At 38.1% G+C, this 20,000-nt stretch overlaps 1 protein-coding gene across 1 annotated transcript in view; it reads right to left on the minus strand.

Annotated features, from left to right (window-relative positions):
* LOC135209321 (PC4 and SFRS1-interacting protein-like) overlaps positions 1–20,000 on the minus strand; it is a 26,737-nt gene that overhangs the window by 1,511 nt on the left and 5,226 nt on the right. The window contains exon 2 of the mRNA XM_064242025.1: positions 592–819. Within this exon, the coding sequence (XP_064098095.1) occupies positions 592–819 (228 nt within the window). The remainder of the gene's footprint in view (positions 1–591; positions 820–20,000) is intronic.

Genomic DNA, 20,000 nt, shown 5'->3' on the forward strand with positions numbered 1-20,000 from the left:
CCGTTCGCTCTCCTTTTTGCGGCTTCTGCTTTTTCTGTGCTTTTTTCCTCAACTTTTTCATTTACCTTCTTCTTCATTTCTCCTCTTCAGCTGCTGCATTTGGCCCGGCTTAGTTCTCTCGGCAGGGACACCATACACCTTGTGGATTCTGTCCACTGCTTTGGCCTTTGCCTGCCGAGGTAGCCTTTTCGGTTGCCTTTGGTGGACTGCGAGGAGGAGGAGGGCTTCGGTCCGTCTTCCGTCTTTTGCTCAGGGGTTCCGTCTTGCCTGTGGCCTCCATTTTCCCCTGATTGACGAGTCATCATTTCCTCGTCCTCCTCCAGCTTCCTCTTCTTTCCCTGACAGTCTTGTGGTTTTCTCTGGGAATTGTCCACAAACCTCTTCCTCAGAGCTACCACCTTTATCATACCTCCTCGCATTGCTTTCAGGGGAGGCCTTCGGGTAGGACTAGCAGTCACCGCTTCGTCTTCATCCTTCCTGGGTCTCATGTTGGACGGGGATGACTCCCCTCCGTCCTCCATCTTTCTCTTCATTCCCTCGGTGTTTCTCAGCACTCGAGGGAAACGATTCGCTGCTCTGTTCCTCACGTACCTTCCTCTCATTTGCGGGGCACTGCGTCGGTCTTAGGGCACAGAACGTAGCAAGTTCCTCTTCCAAGTCCATCGGCTCTGGCCGGGGAAAGCTGCTCCTTGCCAGCAACTGGGTATAACAAGGAGTGTTTCCAGCTACAAGCCAGCCATCTTCCTTCGTCCTTGCCCGTTTGGTGTCGGGGTCTTTCGCTTCGGTCTCCTGGAACTTCCTCTTCATTCCTCTGCCGTCCTGCATAACAGTACTACTACAGAAACCTTCTGCTCTTTGATTCAGAAGGTTCTGCCTCACGCTAAGCCCTCTCTTTGGCGGAGAATTCGTCTCGTTTCTAGCTTTCCGTTGTGAGGCAAGTTTTGTCTTGGAGGGAACTGTCTTGTTGTTGGCGCTTCCGTCGCCTCCATTTTCTTCCTAAGCGCTTCTCGACGCACGAGGGGAAATTAAACTTTTCCCTTCTCCTAGAAAAGGTAGTACTCTCGAATTCTCCTGAGGCATAATCTTTTCGCTGGTCGGTAGACTGTTAGGGACCGAGGTGGGCGATGATAATAAAGGATAACAAAGGAGCATCGGTAGCTCCCAGCAAAATCTCGACGTGATACACTCACTCGAGAAGACAAACAGATTGTTTCACAACACGTTTCATATTGGTAACTATGTAGTTTGTCATCGCTGTGAAGTATCGTTAGTTTTAGAAAAACGGGGGCGGGTTCCATCCTGGCTTCCCCGGGGAAGCTTCTCGTCGCCTGCAATCCAAGTGTCTCCAGGAATCTTTGGAAGATCCTTTCCGGACTCTGGCGAATCCGCTGAAGACGTCTTTTACGTCTTTGTTAGTTGGTCTCGGAGCCTGGAGAATTATGGAAGATTTAGTTAAAACAATGAAGCCTGGAACCAGGAGGCTTATCGAAGATCCAGTTGAATCCTTGAAGCCTACTAGCTGGAACCAGGAGACTTATGGAAGATCCAGTTGATATTATTTTCATTCCAATCCTTTTCTTTTCCAGTCTCAGTTCATCCAAATTTTCATTCGTCTCGAACATTTTATTTTTTCTTTTTTAGATTTTCTCTCGTGAAATGACCAAAAAAAAACAAATGAGTACATGCATACATACTTACATACATACTTGTATATACAATTGGTTCACGTATATACATACACACACACACACACACACACACACACACATATATATATATATATATATATATATATATATATATATATATATATATAAAATAAAGATAAATGCCACGAAGGAAAAATAAACGAAGGAGTCTGCGAGATCTTTCGGCTGAAAAGCCCTTTACTGAAGCAGCTACTGACAAAAATACGAGAAAAGACAATACAAGAGGTTCGTATAACTGACAGATAGGGATTATAAAAGGATTAGTGCCTAGAAATCCGACACACCTGGAAGATAAGAAACCTTCCCAAACAAGCATAAACAAAGGGTGCAATTAAAGGTTTAAGACAATCATCTCAGATACAATCTACAGACAATTAAAGGATTATAGGTGGACAGCTATACGGAACCTGGTAGACAAAACCATATTCACAAAAATGACAGACATACATTACAATAAAATTTTTTTAATAACTCTAAGGCAACTGATTTTTTATTTAGTCAGTAATTATATATTTGAGGTCATTCTTAAACATGCTACAGATACAAGGGGGTCTAAATGAAAAAAAGGCCACGACTAACATTGAAATTACAATGAAAAGTAAGTTGTATTAAAGCAGATTCTAAAAGATTTCGTGATAAGACATCTCTTGACCGTGCAATTACTGAACTGTCAATCCAATTAATTCGGTGGTTGTTTTCACTTAAATGAATAAATAATGCATTAGATTTTTGCCCAGTTTTTACAGAGTATTTATGCTGGCTTAGCCTTACTTCTAAGCCCTTGCTCGACTGTCCGAGGTAGAATGAGGGACAATCCATACATGGAATTTTATATATTATGTTGTTGCTTTCTCTGGGGCCATTTTTTTATTAACATTCTTTTTAGTGTTTGTTATTATAGGAAGAAACAAGGTTGACATTAAAAGCTTTTAACAATGGTTTAATGGTTTCAAATCCGTTAAAATAAGGGCAAACTGAGAATGTTCTTAGAATTTTCTTTCTGTGTGTTGTTTTCAGTATAAAACTTTTTGTGGGCTTTATTATAACAATAGTCTAATATATGTGAAGGATAGCATAAATCTTTCCCTATTTTTCTTATGTATTCAATTTCTTGATCCAAATATTGTGGACTGACAATTCGTAATGCTCGTAAAAACATAGAGGAAAAAATTGATATTTTTATATTAAGATGGTGGCCTGAGAAGAAATGAACATAAGTTAAGTTGTTAGTCGGTTTCCTATAAATACTGAATTTACATTGAAATGGTTCTCTATGTATCAAAACATCTAAGAAAGGGAGGCAATTGTCTTTTTCTAATTCTAGAGTAAACTTAATCGATGGTACCTGGTTATTTAATTTAGAGAGTAAATCATTTACATCAATACCGACAGGAAGAACAGCTAAACAATCATCAACGTAACGATACCACTTTACAGGAATATGAATGATATTAGGTAAGTAGCGTTTTTCGAAGAATTCCATATACAGGTTTGAGAGCAATGGTGATAAAGGATTTCCCATTGCCATGCCAAAAATTTGTTGATAAAATTCACCATTGAATATAAACTTACAATCACAAATGCACAAACTCGTGAGTGAAATAATGTGACTTATAGGTAGAGGTAATTCATGCTGAGTTAGTTCATTGCTAAGATATTTCTAAAATAGAGTCTATAGGGACTTTAGTAAAAAGAGAACATACATCAAAACTAACGAATCTATCAGTAGGGCAAAGAGCAATTTGTATAATCTATCAACTAAATCTAGAGAATTATATATATGAGAATCGGAGATGGTTCCAAGTAACGGGGACAAGATCTTAGTGATATATTTCGAGAGTTTATATGAAATTGAACCAACAGTACTGATAATAGGCCGCATAGGGTTTAATTTTCTTTGTGCGTTTGACTAATCCATATAAGTAAGGTAGCGAAGGAGAATTGACTGACAATTTGCCTAGTAGTTCTGTTTTATCTTTAAGGATACTTTTCACTATGCTATTGAAGTTTTTTTATGACTTGATCAAGAGGATTTTTTGTTAGTTTTCTATAAGTACATCATCATCCAGTAGGGCTTGCATACGTGATATGTAGTCAGCTTATCTAAAATTACTATACTATTTGACTTATCCGCTTTTGTGATGTGGATAGTATTGTCCTTTTTAAGATCGGTTTCAAACTTTACTTATAGCGAGCAGGGAAGTTACTTTCATGCTTAACATTGGCAGCTCCGTAAACAATACCTTTAATCATGTCGACATTGATTTTGAGGAAGATCACAATATTTTTCAAATTTACTTAGGGATGACCCAATCATTAAAGCCGAAGGTCTACTTGTTGCAAAGAAAGATAAACCATATCCAAGCGCACTCACAACATTTTCACTTATTTGTTTACTAGATAAGTTAACAACAACAATCTTGACGTGCACAATTAGTCCAATCACTGCTATCATAAGATTTTTTAGTTTTTCTGTCGAGTTTCCTTTTCAGGGCATCTGTAGTCCTACGTAGTTTTTCGTAAATTTCCCGTCGCAGCGAGTCCTTCCAATCAGCCGGGATAGAATGATTGAAAGAGATCCTTGTTCTTTCCAGTTCCCCTTGAATTTTTTCTTTCTCTTCTTGCTTGGCGGCTGCTATGGGTGCTTTTTGTTTAACATCATGGCACTAAATTCATTTGAATGGGTGATTGTCATATCTCTTAGACGGCGTGGCAGCAAGAATTTAGGGAGCACTTGTTCAGAAAGGCACTACTGGATGATGATGTGACTTATAGAAAACTAACAAAAAATCCTCTTGATCAAGTCATAAAAAACTTCAATAGCATAGTGAAAAGTATCCTTAAAGATAAAACAGAACTACTAGGCAAATTGTCAGTCAATTCTCCTTCGCTACCTTACTTATATGGATTAGTCAAAACGCACAAAGAAAATAACCCTATGCGGCCTATTATCAGTACTGTTGGTTCAATTCATATAAACTCTCGAAATATATCACTAAGATCTTGTCCCCGTTACTTGGAACCATCTCCGATTCTCATATATATAATTCTCTAGATTTAGTTGATAGATTATACAAAATTGCTCTTTGCCCTACTGATAGATTCGTTAGTTTGATGTATGTTCTCTTTTACTAAAGTCCCTATAGACTCTATTTTAGAATATCTTTTTAGCAAAAATGAACAAACCTAACTCAGCATGAATTACCTCTACCTATAAGTCACATTATTTCACTCACGAGTTTGTGCATTTGTGATTGTAAGTTTATATTCAATGGTGAATTTTATCAACAAATTTTTGGCATGGCAATGGGAAATCCTTTATCACCATTGCTCTCAAACCTGTATATGGAATTCTTCGAAAAAACGCTACTTACCTAATATCATTCATATTCCTGTAAAGTGGTATCGTTACGTTGATGATTGTTTAGCTGTTCTTCCTGTCGGTATTGATGTAAATGATTTACTCTCTAAATTAAATAACCAGGTACCATCGATTAAGTTTACTCTAGAATTAGAAAAAGACAATTGCCTCCCTTTCTTAGATGTTTTGATACATAGAGAACCATTTCAATGTAAATTCAGTATTTATAGGAAACCGACTAAAACAACTTAACTTATGTTCATTTCTTCTCAGGCCACCATCTTAATATAAAAAATATCAATTTTTTCCTCTATGTTTTTACGAGCATTACGAATTGTCAGTCCACAATATTTGGATCAAGAAATTGAATACATAAGAAAAATAGGGAAAGATTTATGCTATCCTTCATATATTAGACATTTGTTATAATAAAGCCCACAAAAAGTTTTATACTGAAAACAACACACAGAAAGAAAATTCTAAGAACATTCTCAGTTTGCCTTATTTTAACGGATTTGAAACCATTAAACCATTGTTAAAAGCTTTTAATGTCAACCTTGTTTCTTCCTATTAATAACACACTAAAAAGAATGTTAATAAAAAATGGCCCCAGAGAAAGCAACAATAATATATAAAATTCCATGTATGGATTGTCCTCATTCTACCTCGGACAGTCGAGCAAGGGCTTAGAAGTAAGGCTAAGCCAGCATAAATACTCTGTAAAAAACTGGGGCAAAAATCTAATGCATTATTTATTCATTTAAGTGAAAACAACCACCGAATTAATTGGATTGACAGTTCAGTAATTGCACGGTCAAGAGATGTCTTATCACGAAATTCTTTTAGAACTCTGCTTTAATACAAACTTACTTTTCATTGTAATTTCAATGTTAGTCGTGGCCTTTTTCATTTAGACCCTTGTATCTGTAGCATGTTTAAGAATGACCTCAAATATATAATTACTGACTTAAATAAAAATCAGTTGCCTTAGAGTTATTAAAAAAAAAATTTTATTGTAATGGTATGTCTGTCATTTTTTTGTGAATATGTTTTGTCTACCAGGTTCCGTATAGCTGTCACCTATAATCCTTTAATTGTCTGGAGATTGTATCTGAGATGATTGTCTTAAACCTTTAATTGCACCCTTGTTTATGCTTGTTTGGGAAGGTTTCTTATCTTCCAGGTGTGTCGGATTCTAGGCACTAATCCTTTTATAATCCCTATCTGCCAGTTATACGAAAACCTTCTTCTTGTATTGTCTTTTCTCGTATTTTTTGTCAGTAGCTGCTTCAGTAAAGGGCTTTTCAGCCGAAAGATCTCGCAGACTCCTTCGTTTATTTTTCCTTCGTGGCATTTATCTTTATTTATGGATTTATCACGTTCCTAACTTTCGTGATTCTGTTATACATATATATATATATATATATATATATATATATATATATATATATATATATATATATATGTAATGGTTTGTTTTACCGTCGTCAAAATACTCTATCCATATAACACCGATGTGAAGTTCAATGATCAATTCAAGGGGGAGTAAACAAACACAATGAAAAAACATAAATTTAATACATTAATAAAAAGATAGAAATTACACCTGAACCTCTTGAATACAGGAAATAATTTAACCACTTTCCCACTTAATAATAATAATAATTCAAACTACACGTATACACAATTACGACTGGAATACCAACACACTCAAACTAAAATAAGGGGGCCCAGAAAGGAGGGTGAAATCGTAAAGAATGAATATCCTGACAATTTACTAGCTAATTCTTAAATAAACTAAACTTGTCACTATAAAGCTTCCTTATTATTAATATTTATTATTCTCTTTGAAGAATACGGAATCCTCCACGTCTGGAGGGGTGGTACCACAGGTGGTTATCAAACTCGGGGCCCAGTCGAGCAGCCACATTAGAGTCACAGCCGCGATCAATGACAAAGGTAATAAAAACCTTACCATGGGATAGCAAGATCCGCCTGGCTTTATAACTGAACCAGAGATGGTACGATGAAATTCCAAGGACATCCAGATAGGTTATCTGGAGAGGAATGCACACGGATGATAAATCACCTGACGGCACCATGCTCCCTCCAGACCTGCAGGTTGCAAGACGTGACCGGTCACTCCCTCAGAGGAACAAAGAGCCTGAAAAATGTGAGTAATGCAGTTGCAGCGGGCACAGCTTCCGTTCCTTCAAGGTTCTTTGCAGCGTCCCTCCCTTCCTTAGGGGCCCCCCTGGCTGCAACCTCTTTCGTTTCCTTTACTGTACCTCCTCTCATATTCTCCTTCTTCCATCTCACTTTCCACCCTCTCCTCCTCCTGTTAACACCTTTCAAACCTTTGACCTCGTAGGTCCCAGTGCTTGGCCTTTGGCTTCATAATCCCAGATAAATCTGCTACTCGATGAGCGTCTTCCAGTACAGCATCGCTACACCTTGAATACGAGTTTCTAAAGAAGTACGATTAATTTTGAGATTTGTCGCTTCACTTCTGGAACTTACAGTACCAGTGCTTGGCCAATGGCCTAGACCTAGTATACCGTTTCTTTGTGATCCTTCTGGCCAGCCCTATGAGAACTGTTAGTCAGCTCAGCGGTCTGGGTAAACTATTTCAATAATAATAATACTAACCATATGTTATTTCAGTGCCATAGGGTATCACATCCAGAATGGCGGCATTTATAGCCTGTGAAAATGCCACCTAACCACGTTTCTAGAGAAATGTTAAAACCAAACAGTGATCGTCTTTTCACGGAATTGAAGACTTCAGGGTGTTTTGAAACGCCACTTCAAATATTGCGCTAAATTGTCATAACCGACATGTTCTTTCGATGGCTAAAGCCCAAGTTCTGTGTGGTTTCTCAATTTTGTTATATTAGGAGCAATAACCAGACATAATTACATGGTTAATTAATTTTTTGTCGCTCCATTAACTTTAGGTACATCAATTTACAGTTTCTCATCTCTCTGATTTGCTGTAATATTAGTTTGCTATAATGATAAGAATTTATACCTATCTTCTAGAATACAAAAAGACAGTTGGAAAACTCTCTGGCATAGTGGAACTTACTAATTGTCTTAGGGTAATTCGACAGTTTATCTGGGAATGTTTATCTCACTTTATGAAGCTTTGTATTAAAACAGTTTATTTGGTGAGCTACGGTTCTGAAATAACATAAATGCTGGTTTTAGTTTTCTGTACAAGAAAATGATTGACATGGCCATTTGTCTGTCTGTCCGCACTTTTCTGTCCGCCCTCAGATCTGACAAACTACCGAGGCTAGAGGGCTGGAAATTGGTATGTTGATCATTCACTCTCTAATCATCAAACATACCAAATTGCAGCTCTTTAGCCACAGTAGTTTTGATTTTATTCAAGATCTGAATGCGGACAAAGAAAGTACGGACAGACAGACAAATGGTCACCTCAATAATTTACTCTTACAGAAGAATAAAACCGGCATTCATGTTATCTCAGAACCGTAGCCCGACAAAATGAAATATTTCAGTACAAGGCTTCACGATCGTGCGTCTGGCACTGCTTTGCTTGCCAACAGGACATACCACCACTGGGCTGTGGCTATAAGTTTCATGGACCGCGGATGAGCGTTTTATGGGCAGTGGCTGTGAGTTTCAAGTAGCATTATACGCTGTGCAGAAAACTCGTTTCTTACTTGTTCATGGTTACAGAATATAAAAAGTGTGGTGTATAGGAAAATAAAAATCAACATTGTTACTGAAAGTCCCGCGCTTTGAATCGAAAGGGTGGATAGGAATACGTGACGGAAATAACTGCTGATAGAAATCTCTACATTTCCAGCGTCCAGTTTTCGATGGAAGGCCCCCTACCAACCAACCAACCGCCCCCCCCCCCCCCACCACCACCACCCCCCAAAAGAAAAAAGAAAAAAAAAAGAAAATTTGGAGGCTTAAGGTGCGAGCCACGGCGTCGATAACAGGTAAACACATTCCTAATTCTCAGTGAGAGAGGAGGAAATTCAAATCTGTGTTACAAGAGCTCTGTGACTGTTTTCAAGCTAACCCAGTAGCTCAAGTATTTGATCATATAAATACTTAGATGTAGCCTATTATTCTGACCGTTGGTTGTATTAGTGTTAAAACTAATAGAGAGCAAACCTTGCCAGAAAGAAGAGTAGTAATTAGGGAACTGTTCAAATGTGTCACGTACTAAAGCCAGTTGCATGACTGCACATAAAAAGTCAGTTGTTTGCCTTCATTACATTGTGGTTGGGGCCATTTGAAAGGTGCTTCGTGCCAGAGTATTGCCAAGATGTTGAAAACAGTAGGCTGCATAGTGATTACACTCTTTGCCAAAGAATGGTATGGCCTTGGTCAAGACACTTGTGGGGGAGCGCATCGTTCGATTCTCGTGCATTCCATTGAGGTGTGAGAGCTGTGTATTTCTGGTGATAGAAGTTCACTCTCGACGTGGTTCGGAGGTCACGTAAAGCCGTTGGTCCCGTGGCTGAATAACCGCTGGTTCCATGCAACGTAAAAACACCATACAAACAAACAAACAAACCAAAACACTTGTGGGGTCTTGTCTTCTTGTTCTGTTATTAAGAATTTTGATGGTACATTCTAGAGTGTTAAAAGGGGGAGATAGCGCGTAAAGTGGCCTCCCGTCTGTATGTCCAATATGTCAACCAAGAATAACTGTATGCCAGAGGCCTTCTGTTTTGACTGGGCATCTGTGGCCTGGGCAAGCTGCTTGCGAGATGTGTACCATGAATGGCGACATAGGAAGAAAAGCTGTCCAGAGTGTAAAGTTTACAGGATATTTTTGAGTCGTTTAAGACTAATCCAGGCAATTGTTGATAGAGATTAGTAACTTTGAGCGCTTGCGTTCACTGTTTTGAACTTGTCAAAGATTAAAATTAATTGGCGGTAACCGCTTGGTTCTTCACCTCTCAACAAATCCATGTACAGAAGCACATGACGTCTGTCTTTGTTTCGGGATTCTGAAGGTGTTATCGTGATCGTCCACTAGGGAAAGGATCAGACGATTAACGGAAAATCCTGTGTATCAAGATATCTCAAGATGAAAACAGAAATGAAGAAGGTAAACAGAGGAAAGATGCCAGCTGTCTTGTCAGTGTTGGAGGATGATGCCTCTGTCCACGCAGCTTGCATGGTGGTGGATGAAGCGGTCAAATGTGGCCTCAAATTATTGCCCCATGCCCCTTGCCCCTTGCCCCTTGCCCACCCAACCTGGCATTGTTTAATATCTACCGGTTTCCTAGACTCAGATCCTAATTGGCTATCCAAGATGTAATCGTCTCCCATGTCTTGGGTAGCAGTGCCTCATCATCAGTGGACAACTGAATTGAAATTAAAGGGGCCAGTGTTCAAACGAATGCAAGAGCTGTTTATCCAGTGTGACTTGTACTTTCAAATGTCTCATGCACTTTGATTTTTGGCCGGAGTCGTTTGTAATTTTTAATCCATTAAAAATCCAGGTCATTTGAGTCTTTCCTTTCTTACAGATATACGCGATTCTGATAATTTTTTTTCTTTACTTTTTGTAATACTCTTATTCATCATGCATTCTGTTGAGTGAGATCAAAGGTTCAACTTAGAAAGGAGTGAGTTTTTAGCATGTAACATTTAAATAAATTCTTCAAAAGGAAATCCAGCGACATTTCCCTCTGACCCTTCTCCTCCGAGAAGTTCCCCCTTTTTATAAAAGTTTTCTCAACTCGGAGAAAGGAGGAAGGAAAACGAAAAAAAGGAAAAGATGGACAAAACGTGTTTTTTGACAGACAACAATTTAAAGCACAAAAAAGAAGAAAAAAAACATAACAGAGAATTCCATTTCCCGGCGACTTTGATGGAGATGAATTTCCGCGGGAATTGTTCCAAGAAACCATCGCTCCAAAAATATTGATGTGAACAAATGTATATATGGACGTTCTCTCTCTCTCTCTCTCTCTCTCTCTCTCTCTCTCTCTCTCTCTCTCTCTCTCTCTCTCTCTCATATGAAATGTATTGTATATTTTTACGAGATTTTTGCATTTGTATCCTGGCTGGGAATATTTTCAAGGTTCCTTCATTGGCACTCTGAAGTAGTATTCAATACATAATTTTCCAGTGTCACCCTTATATAATCCCTAGGGGGGGCGTGACTCCTTAATTTACAAATATTTTATCATGGTTTCCTCTCGACATCAAATTGTAGACAGTTGAGACTGCATGCGAGTTATGTAAATACTTTGATTGGAGTACAGTCTTCAGACTGTCGTTTATTGGAATGGAATGGGTTATAGAGTTTAGGCCAAAGGCCAAGCTCTGTGACCTATGAGGCCATTCAGTGCTGAAAGGAAAACTGAGAGTAAAAGGTTTGAAAGGAGGAAAACCTCGCAGTTGCAATATGAAACAATTGATAGGGGAGGGTGGACAGCAGAATGGAAGAAAGATAACATGAATGGAGGTACAGTAAAAGGAATGAAAGAGGTTTCAGCTAGGGGCAGAAGGGACGCTGCAAAGAACCTTGAGTAATGCCTACAATGCACCTCGTGAGGTCACTGACGGCACTAACCCACTACTGGGGTCTGTCGTTTGTTGCCTGATGAAATATGCAGCGTTTCTTTGTTAAATTGGCTTTTTTAGTTGCTTTTAGTCCGTTCTCATTTCGTCAGATTTATAGTGGCACTAACATTCAAGGACCAAGGCGAAGATGCTTGCGTCTTTCTTTCTTATAATAATAATAATGATAATAATTTGTTTTCAACATCTGGCTTATTATGTTTTATATCAGAGGGAGGTTGCTTAAACAACTTGGTTCCGTAGGTTGCATTTTCTGGCAAAAAGTAACACTGGAAATCCCAAATTCATTGTCTTTGTGCAATATTCATACGGCATACTAATGTAAATGGATGCTCCTACCATAATGGTATTGTGATACAATTCTTTGGTAAGAGTAGACGAAGGGAAGAATATATATATATATATATATATATATATATATATATATATATATATATATATATATATATATATATAGCAAAGATTAGCTATTCGTATAATTTAGGCAGATATTTCTCTCATAAAACTAACCTCAGTCTTAAGATAACCCACGTTATTCAGTTTCCTTTAACAAATCATTACTCTTCCATTCCAATATATTGTCCCTGGGGATGGGGTGGGGGGGGGGGGAGTTAGTCCCGTCAGTGCACCTCACCCACGGTGCACTGTATGTATTATTTGAGGTTTTCTGCAGCGTCCCTTCGGCCCCAAGTTGCAACCGCTTTCATTCATTTTACTGTACCCCCATTTATATTCTCTCTTTGAGGTTTTCTCCTGTTACGCCTTTGTAACCTTTTACTCTCAATTTTTGTCAGCGCTGAATGACCTCACAGGTCCCAGCGCTAAGCCTTCTGCCTAAATTGTATATTCTATTCTATTCAGTATATTGTCAAAGGTTGCCGTTATGGTTTAAATTTTCGATATTACGTCTGTTCCTACAGAAAGTCAAGTAAATTATCCTTGATATAAATTTAGGGCTGTCGGGACTTACGGTCACACTCAGTTGTTACGTGATTTGTAGCCCTGAATGACAGAGAGAGAGAGGATCTAACCACTAATGAGAGAGACCTTACCTTACAGACCTTACATCTTGTCGGGGGGTTGCCCCCCAGGTCCCTCAGTGTGAGGCACCTCTAATGTCTACCAGAGAGTTGCTAGTACATCTTCCGGTATATTTTGCATCTTCCAATCTTGGATGGTCTGGGATGCAGTTTAGATATTTGTCGAGCTTATTCTTAAACACATCTACGCTCACTCCTGATATATTCCTCAGATGAGGGGCTGGCACGCATTGAATAGACGCTGCATTATCGATGCTGGTGCGTAGTGGATTAATGTCCTGTGTGCTTTCCTTATTTTTCCTGGTATAGTTTTGGGCACTATTAATCTACCTCTGCTTGCTCTTTCTGATATTTTTAGTTCCATGATATTTTCTGCTATTCCTTCTATCTGTTTCCATGCCTGAATTATCATGTAGCGTTCTCTTCTCCTTTCTAGACTATATAATTTTAAGAATTGTAGTCTTTCCCAGTAGTCTAGGTCCTTAACTTCTTCTATTCTAGCTGTAAAGGACCTTTGTACACTCTCTATTTGTGCAATATCCTTTTGATAGTGTGGGTACCATATCATATTGCAATATTCAAGTGGACTACGAACATATGTTTTATAAAGCATAATCATGTGTTCAGCTTTTCTTGTTTTGAAGTGCCGAGAGAGAGAGAGGACTTTCTCAGAACCCAGAATGAGAGGAAGATACTGAAGAAGAAGAAGAAGAAGAAGAAGAGAGAGAGAGAGAGAGAGAGAGAGAGGACTTTCATCAGAATCCAGAATGAGAGGAAGATACTGAAGAAGAGAGAAAGAGAGAGAGAGAGAGAACTTTCATCGGAATCCAGAATGAGAGGAAGATACTAAAGAAAAGAGAGAGAGAGAGAGAGGACTTTCATCAGAATCCAGAATGAGAGGGAGATACTGAAGAAGAGAGAGAGAGAGAGAGAGAAAGCCTCTTCAGAATCTTGAATAAGGGAAACACGCAAAAGGACGGAGACAAGCAGACGTAACAATGAATCAAGGACAAAGGAAAGTGACTATTACACAATACAGCGAAAGGGAGAGTTATCTCACGTCGGATCAAGAACAAGAGAACAATAGTAAAGGAGAGAGAGAGAGAGAAGACCAAACCAGACCAGACCTTATCAATATCCAGTTTAATAGAAAGATACTAAAGAGATATACAGACAGACAGAAAGAACCATAAATCATCAACAAAGGGAAGCTACTATATCACACACTGATTGGGAAGAGAGAGAGAGAGAGAGAGAGAGAGAGAGAGAGAGAGAGATTCCCTCATTGACGGTGAAGCAGCTAAAGAACGATCCTCATCCGTCTTACATCATTCTATTGAATGAAAATCAATAAGAGAAGCTGTTGATCGTCCCCATTTTTCCCTTCGGAGGAAGCAATTAAAACTTAATGTTGAACTTGGGAGCGATGGTTAACTCGGTGAGGAGAGGAGAAGTTCGAGGTCTCCTGTTCTGCCTTATTGTCTTCCGGCTGTCAAAGGAGTCTGGGGAACAGATGGGGGCAAAACATGATCTCACAAGGATGCTGGAGGAACAAGGAGAGGCAGAGAAGAGTGAAAACAATTTGTACAGTTAGTGTCTTAAACACTACTTAGGCTAGAGGGCTGCAGATCGGTATGTTGGCCATCCACTCTCCAATCATCAAACATAGCAGATTGCAGCCCTCAAGCCTCAGTAGTTTTATTTTATTTTATGTTAAATTTAGCCGTGGTCGTGCTTCTGGCAGTGGTATAGGACATGCCACCACCCAGGCTGAAAGCTTCACGGGCCGCAGCTCATACAGAAAACTCGATTGCACCGAAGCAACTTAGGGAAATTTTTTACTTTTTTTGTTTTATCTTATGTATGTGGCATTCAAGGGAGACTGAGGCTTATAAACAAACATTGCATAAACACCTAGCATAAAGAATTGAAGTATGAAAAATCAGATAGGATTAAAAGATGTAGAATTAGAAGACGAGGAGTATGATAAATAACTAATACACAAAAATACCGTCTCACACGGAACATACACCGACACAAATTATATTTCACACTTGAGTCACAAGGTTACTGAGCGAGCTTGAGACCAAGACGAAGTTATTTTAAATAACGGAAGGAGCAAAGGGGGTTTAGACGACCGTCGAAAGGACAGGGCAGGAATAGTAGGTCTCTAATGTAATATTTAACGGAACAGAGGTGGAAAGGCTACCTAGGTGACTGACACTTGGGAATAGTTATTCAGTGATAAGGGTCTCGAGATAAGGTAGGAGAAATGGAGGGGAGTGGCTGTATACTAATGAATTCAGAACTGTGTAGTCTAAAGGTGCGTTTAGATTGGAGATTAAACTCTCCCGAGAGACGGCTACTCTCGCGCGACTTTCTCTACAGCATGTTTACACTACCAGCAAGTTTTTCTCTCCGAGAGCTGTGAGGGAGTGTCGCGAGAGAAAGTGTCCGAGAGTCGGGTAAGATTTCTCGCGCATCTGTTTACACTGGAGCCAGTGCCAATCGACAACTAGCGAGGGTTGAGAGAACATAATTTACAGTGTTACCCATGATATGGAAGATGAATTGGTTTTTTGTGTGAACCAAATCCTATGCAGTAGGACGTAATAAAATTTATATATATATATATATATATATATATATATATATATTATATATATATATATATATATAAATAAATATAAATATATATATATATATATATATATATATATATATATATATACATATATATATAAATAATAAATATATATATATATATATATATATATATAGATATATATATATATATATATATATATATATATATATATATATATATGTTATATATATATTTCTCCGTAGTCCTATTGCTAAAATGACAACACATTAAGATCAGCTGATTTGTATAGTGAATCTTTGGGTGGATGGAAGCAACAAGATCGATTAATTGGTAAGAATCTTTGTCTAGATAGATATTATTATCGTAATACCGATATGAAAGCACCATTTTAATTTCCAGTTCTCTGCCAACAGTGATCACGACACCTTCCAAAAGTAGAGTTTCACTACCCTGATGACTTATCGTAGGACAACATCCTGCAAAAACACATTAATATCCATTCTATTTCTCTCCTCTTGACTCTTGCGACGTCGGGCATTTTCCTCGATATCACTTTTTTTCTTCTCCAATTTTCTAGCTTCAGTGCACATTTGACTCCGAATATTGTGCCATTTCCTTGTAATTTCTTTTTCGCTAATTCCCAAGTTTCTCAGCTATTTCTTTAATTTTACTAATTTTCAGCTCTTTGTTTCTGTACTCAGGCAAAGTCACATTCCACAGTTTCGGAAATTTCTCGTATGCTGAATTAATGCAATTGTTTGGTCTTTATTCCACTTTTTGCCACTCATGTTCTCTCGCGAGAGTAACGAAAACTTTCACAGATCTGAATATTCACTGAATAGAGTGGAGAGCTACAACCTAGCTCTACGAGCGTGCTGTTTAGACTGTTTAGACTGTAGCGCGCGCGAGAGAAGAGACACTCGCGAGAGTAGAGAGAAAATCTCGGAGAGTACTCTACAGGCTGTTTACATTCCATCCAAGCGCAGCTGTCCTTCGAGCAACTCGCGGAAAAAAACTCTCCAGTCTAAACGCACCTTAAAGGTGCGCTTAGATTGGAGAGTTTTTTTTTTTTTTGTTTTTTTTTTTTTTTTCCGCGAGTTGCTCTCAGACAGCTGCTCTATGGAATGTAAACAGGCTGTAAGAGTACTCTCCGAGATTTTCTTTCTACTCTCGCGAGTGTTTCTCTTCTCTCGTGCGCGCTACAGTCTAACAGTCTAGACAGCACGCTCGTAGAGCTAGTTTGTAGCTCTCCACTCTATTCAGTGAATATTCAGATCTATGAAAGTTTTCGTTTACTCTCGCGAGAGAACATGAGTGCGAGATGAAGCAATTTTTCTTTTTTTTCCCTTGTTTATTTTTCCTTCTTTTCAAGTGCAGGATTTTTTTTCGGCGGCTCTGTCATCGCCGCATTCTGTTATTTATTTCTTTCTTTTTAGTCATTCTTTGCCTTTGGTCCTCGGGCTGAAATTTTCTTGCTTATACCGGACATTTTAGACTCAAGCACTTCCAGTCAGTTGTTTGTACTGCTTTTGGTAAAACAGAAAATTTTTGCACTTTGTCCTTTAAATGTAAGCAAAAAAAAAAAAAAAAAAAAAAAACTTTACTTCTTTATAAGTATATACTTAATGACATGTAATCTTCAGTACTACATATACTATGTAATATTCAGGTAAGAACACGAAGCATTTCGGTGCAACAGGAGATAATGAGAAATGAATGCGGATGCTTCAAAAAAGCCCTAGAAAGCTCATTTCATCAAGTGCAGCCTTGGAGGGCTATCAGTTGTCAAGTGCATCTTCTCCTTATAGATTCTCCAGGGGGCTGCGCTTGAAGCTGACTTTTCCGTAAAAAAAAAAAAAAAAAAAAAATTGAGACTTCAGGGCTCATACATACGAAAGTTCTTATAGCTCGATGCATCTTCCTCAAATAATTCTCTTAATAATTTTACATTTGTGCTCAATCTTCTCCCCTTCTGCTTATCCATTTTCGGGGGGGGGGTTTTAAGGGGGGGGGGACCCCCAATTCAAACCTTTTCTTTTTCCTTTTTCTTTTTCACTTCGTTCATAATTATTAATGCAGCAGCAACACGGCACTTTTGAGGCATGTTCTCTCAACCCTCGCTAGTTGTCGACTGGCACTGGCTCCAGTGTAAATAGATGCGCGAGAAATCTTACCCGACTCTCGGACACTTTCTCTCGCGACACTCCCTCACAGCTCTCGGAGAGAAAAACTTGCTGGTAGTGTAAACACGCTGTAGAGAAAGTCGCGCGAGAGTAGCCGTCTCTCGGGAGAGTTTAATCTCCAATCTAAACGCACCTTTATAACCAATAGTGCTGATACGGGAGTGTATGTAGTAGTGGAATGCGGAGTATTTTCCGATTTATATTTTTTAAAGAGATCTTCAATTTAGGAATGAAATTAACGGAAATGGCGATGGGCTCCCCTTCAGGCCTCTGTTCATTACCATAATTCATGTGCACTGGAAAAAGATGATTATAAATCAGTGGGACCAGCTCTTTTTTTTTTTTTTTTTTTTTTTTTTTTTTTTTTTTTTTTTTTTTTTTTGTTGTTTAAGAATGGAATGAAGCCGATACTTCTTGTTTTCTTGAGGCTAGGAATCTTTGCTCTTTGGTTTTTGGGTATAGGCAAATGTAAATTTGACTTTACTATTTTATCTATTTTTCACTTTCAGTTGCTTTAATTGTAAATTTTAAGACATTTGTCGGAAAACATGCAATTTCCCATTATTAGGGAGGATTGAATTTACAATACGCCTATAGTAGATTCACAGCCAATCAGGAGCGTCGTAAGGGACCTGGCCTAGACATCAGATGCCCGGTTGATGTGAATCTACTATAATAATCAGCGCTTAATTTTTGCTCTCACAGCTCACTGAAGTAATTACGTGCATGTTCCCACAAAAAAAAAAAAAAAAAAAAACAGGGAGACAGCGAGGTGTTCGCATGAAGGTTTCAGGGAACCCTGTAGTACTGTTAAAAGCAAAATGAAATGCCTCTTATCTTCTCTAGTTCTCTCGCATCAACCCCCTGTTGGGGGCTAGTGACGTCAGGGCGTACATTATTTAAGGTTCTTTGCAGCGTCCCTTTGGCCCCTTTAGTATATTCACGTCAACCTTGCATCTGATGTCTAGGCCAGTTTCCTTATGACGCTCCTGATTGGCTGTTGATAAGCCAATCACAGGGCTGTTTTTTGGTTGTTTTCCCATGGTTTGAATATCGTTCCCTGTTTGGTCCTTGAACGAAAACGTGAGTTGTATTAAATTTCGTATTCATAATCCTATTGCTCTTTGGAAACATCGTTCAATTACAAACAAGCACACACACACACACACATATATATATATTTTATATATATATATATTATATATATATATATATATATATATATATATATATATATATATATATATATATATATATATATATACACAGTAGTACCTCGAGATACGAAAGGCTCTACTTACGAAAAACTCGAGATACAGAAAGCCAATGCGAAAAATTTTACTGCTCTACATACGAAAAGTTTTCAAGATACGAAAGGTTGTTGCTGTAAAGTCCCGAGATTCGCCCGGACCACCGAGAACAATTTTAAAAACTCCCCACGCCGCCAACTGAGTAAAAAACTCGCCACCATCCTCCCGCTCTCCCATTGTTTCTGATGCTAGTCACCCTATAAGGTCCTGCTCTCCTATTGGTCAGCATCTACCCCTTGTGCTTTAAGTATTCTATTGGTAAAAGGATGCTGTAAATTGAAAAACTTATTCATGCAATACATTTAATAAAAAAAAAAAACATTAGGTAAAAATAGAATAAAGAATAGAAATGAATGGTTATTTTACTGTTTGGTAGTTTCAGTAGTTGAAGAGAGATAATGAAAATTTATGGCTTACTGTGTAAAGTGATTGCTTGTCGATCGCTCGATACTCGTAAGTGCTGGATGTAAACAGAACGTTTGGAAGCTTTTTTTTGTTTTTTGTTGTTTATAGTTAATGGTTACTTAAAATATTATTTTGAAATGAGTACAATGCAATACATTTAATAAAAAATTGTGAATTAGATATCATAAAATATAAATAAATCAGACTGCCAACAAATACGTATTTTTTAGAATTCTTCTTCTGTTTTATTATTACGTTACGTATAAGTATGTTCATTATAGCTGTCAGTAACTTGGTATCTCCATTAGTAAAGATAGAATAAAGAATAGAAAGGGAATGGTTATTATACTTTTTGGTAGTTTCATTAGTTGAAGAGAGATACTAATGACAATTTATGACTACTGTGTGCTAGGAAAAATGATTGCTTGGCGCTCGTTCGATACTCGTAAGACGGGTAAGAGCTGAATGTAACAATCGATTGGAAGGTTTGTTTTTTGTTTGTTTGTGTATTATTGTTAATGATTAATTAATAATTATTTGAAATTAGTACATACTGATTATTTATACATTTTATTGGCATATTCTAAGCTTTTAGCTCTTAGATTTAGATGTCAGAATCATAGACTAGGCTACAGTAGCAACCGCTAACATAGGCTAGGCTTATTGCTAAGGGTCATATGCTAAAGTCTTAATATATGCAGTAAAAATGGGGTTGAACATTACATGCAGTTGAATATTACTCAAGTATGTACAGTATTTTGCCTTTTTGGAGTCTCATTTCTTCCGTCGGATCGGCGTT

The sequence above is a fragment of the Macrobrachium nipponense genome, chromosome 37, assembly GCF_015104395.2.
Source record: "Macrobrachium nipponense isolate FS-2020 chromosome 37, ASM1510439v2, whole genome shotgun sequence".
Taxonomy (NCBI): Eukaryota; Metazoa; Arthropoda; class Malacostraca; order Decapoda; family Palaemonidae; genus Macrobrachium; species Macrobrachium nipponense.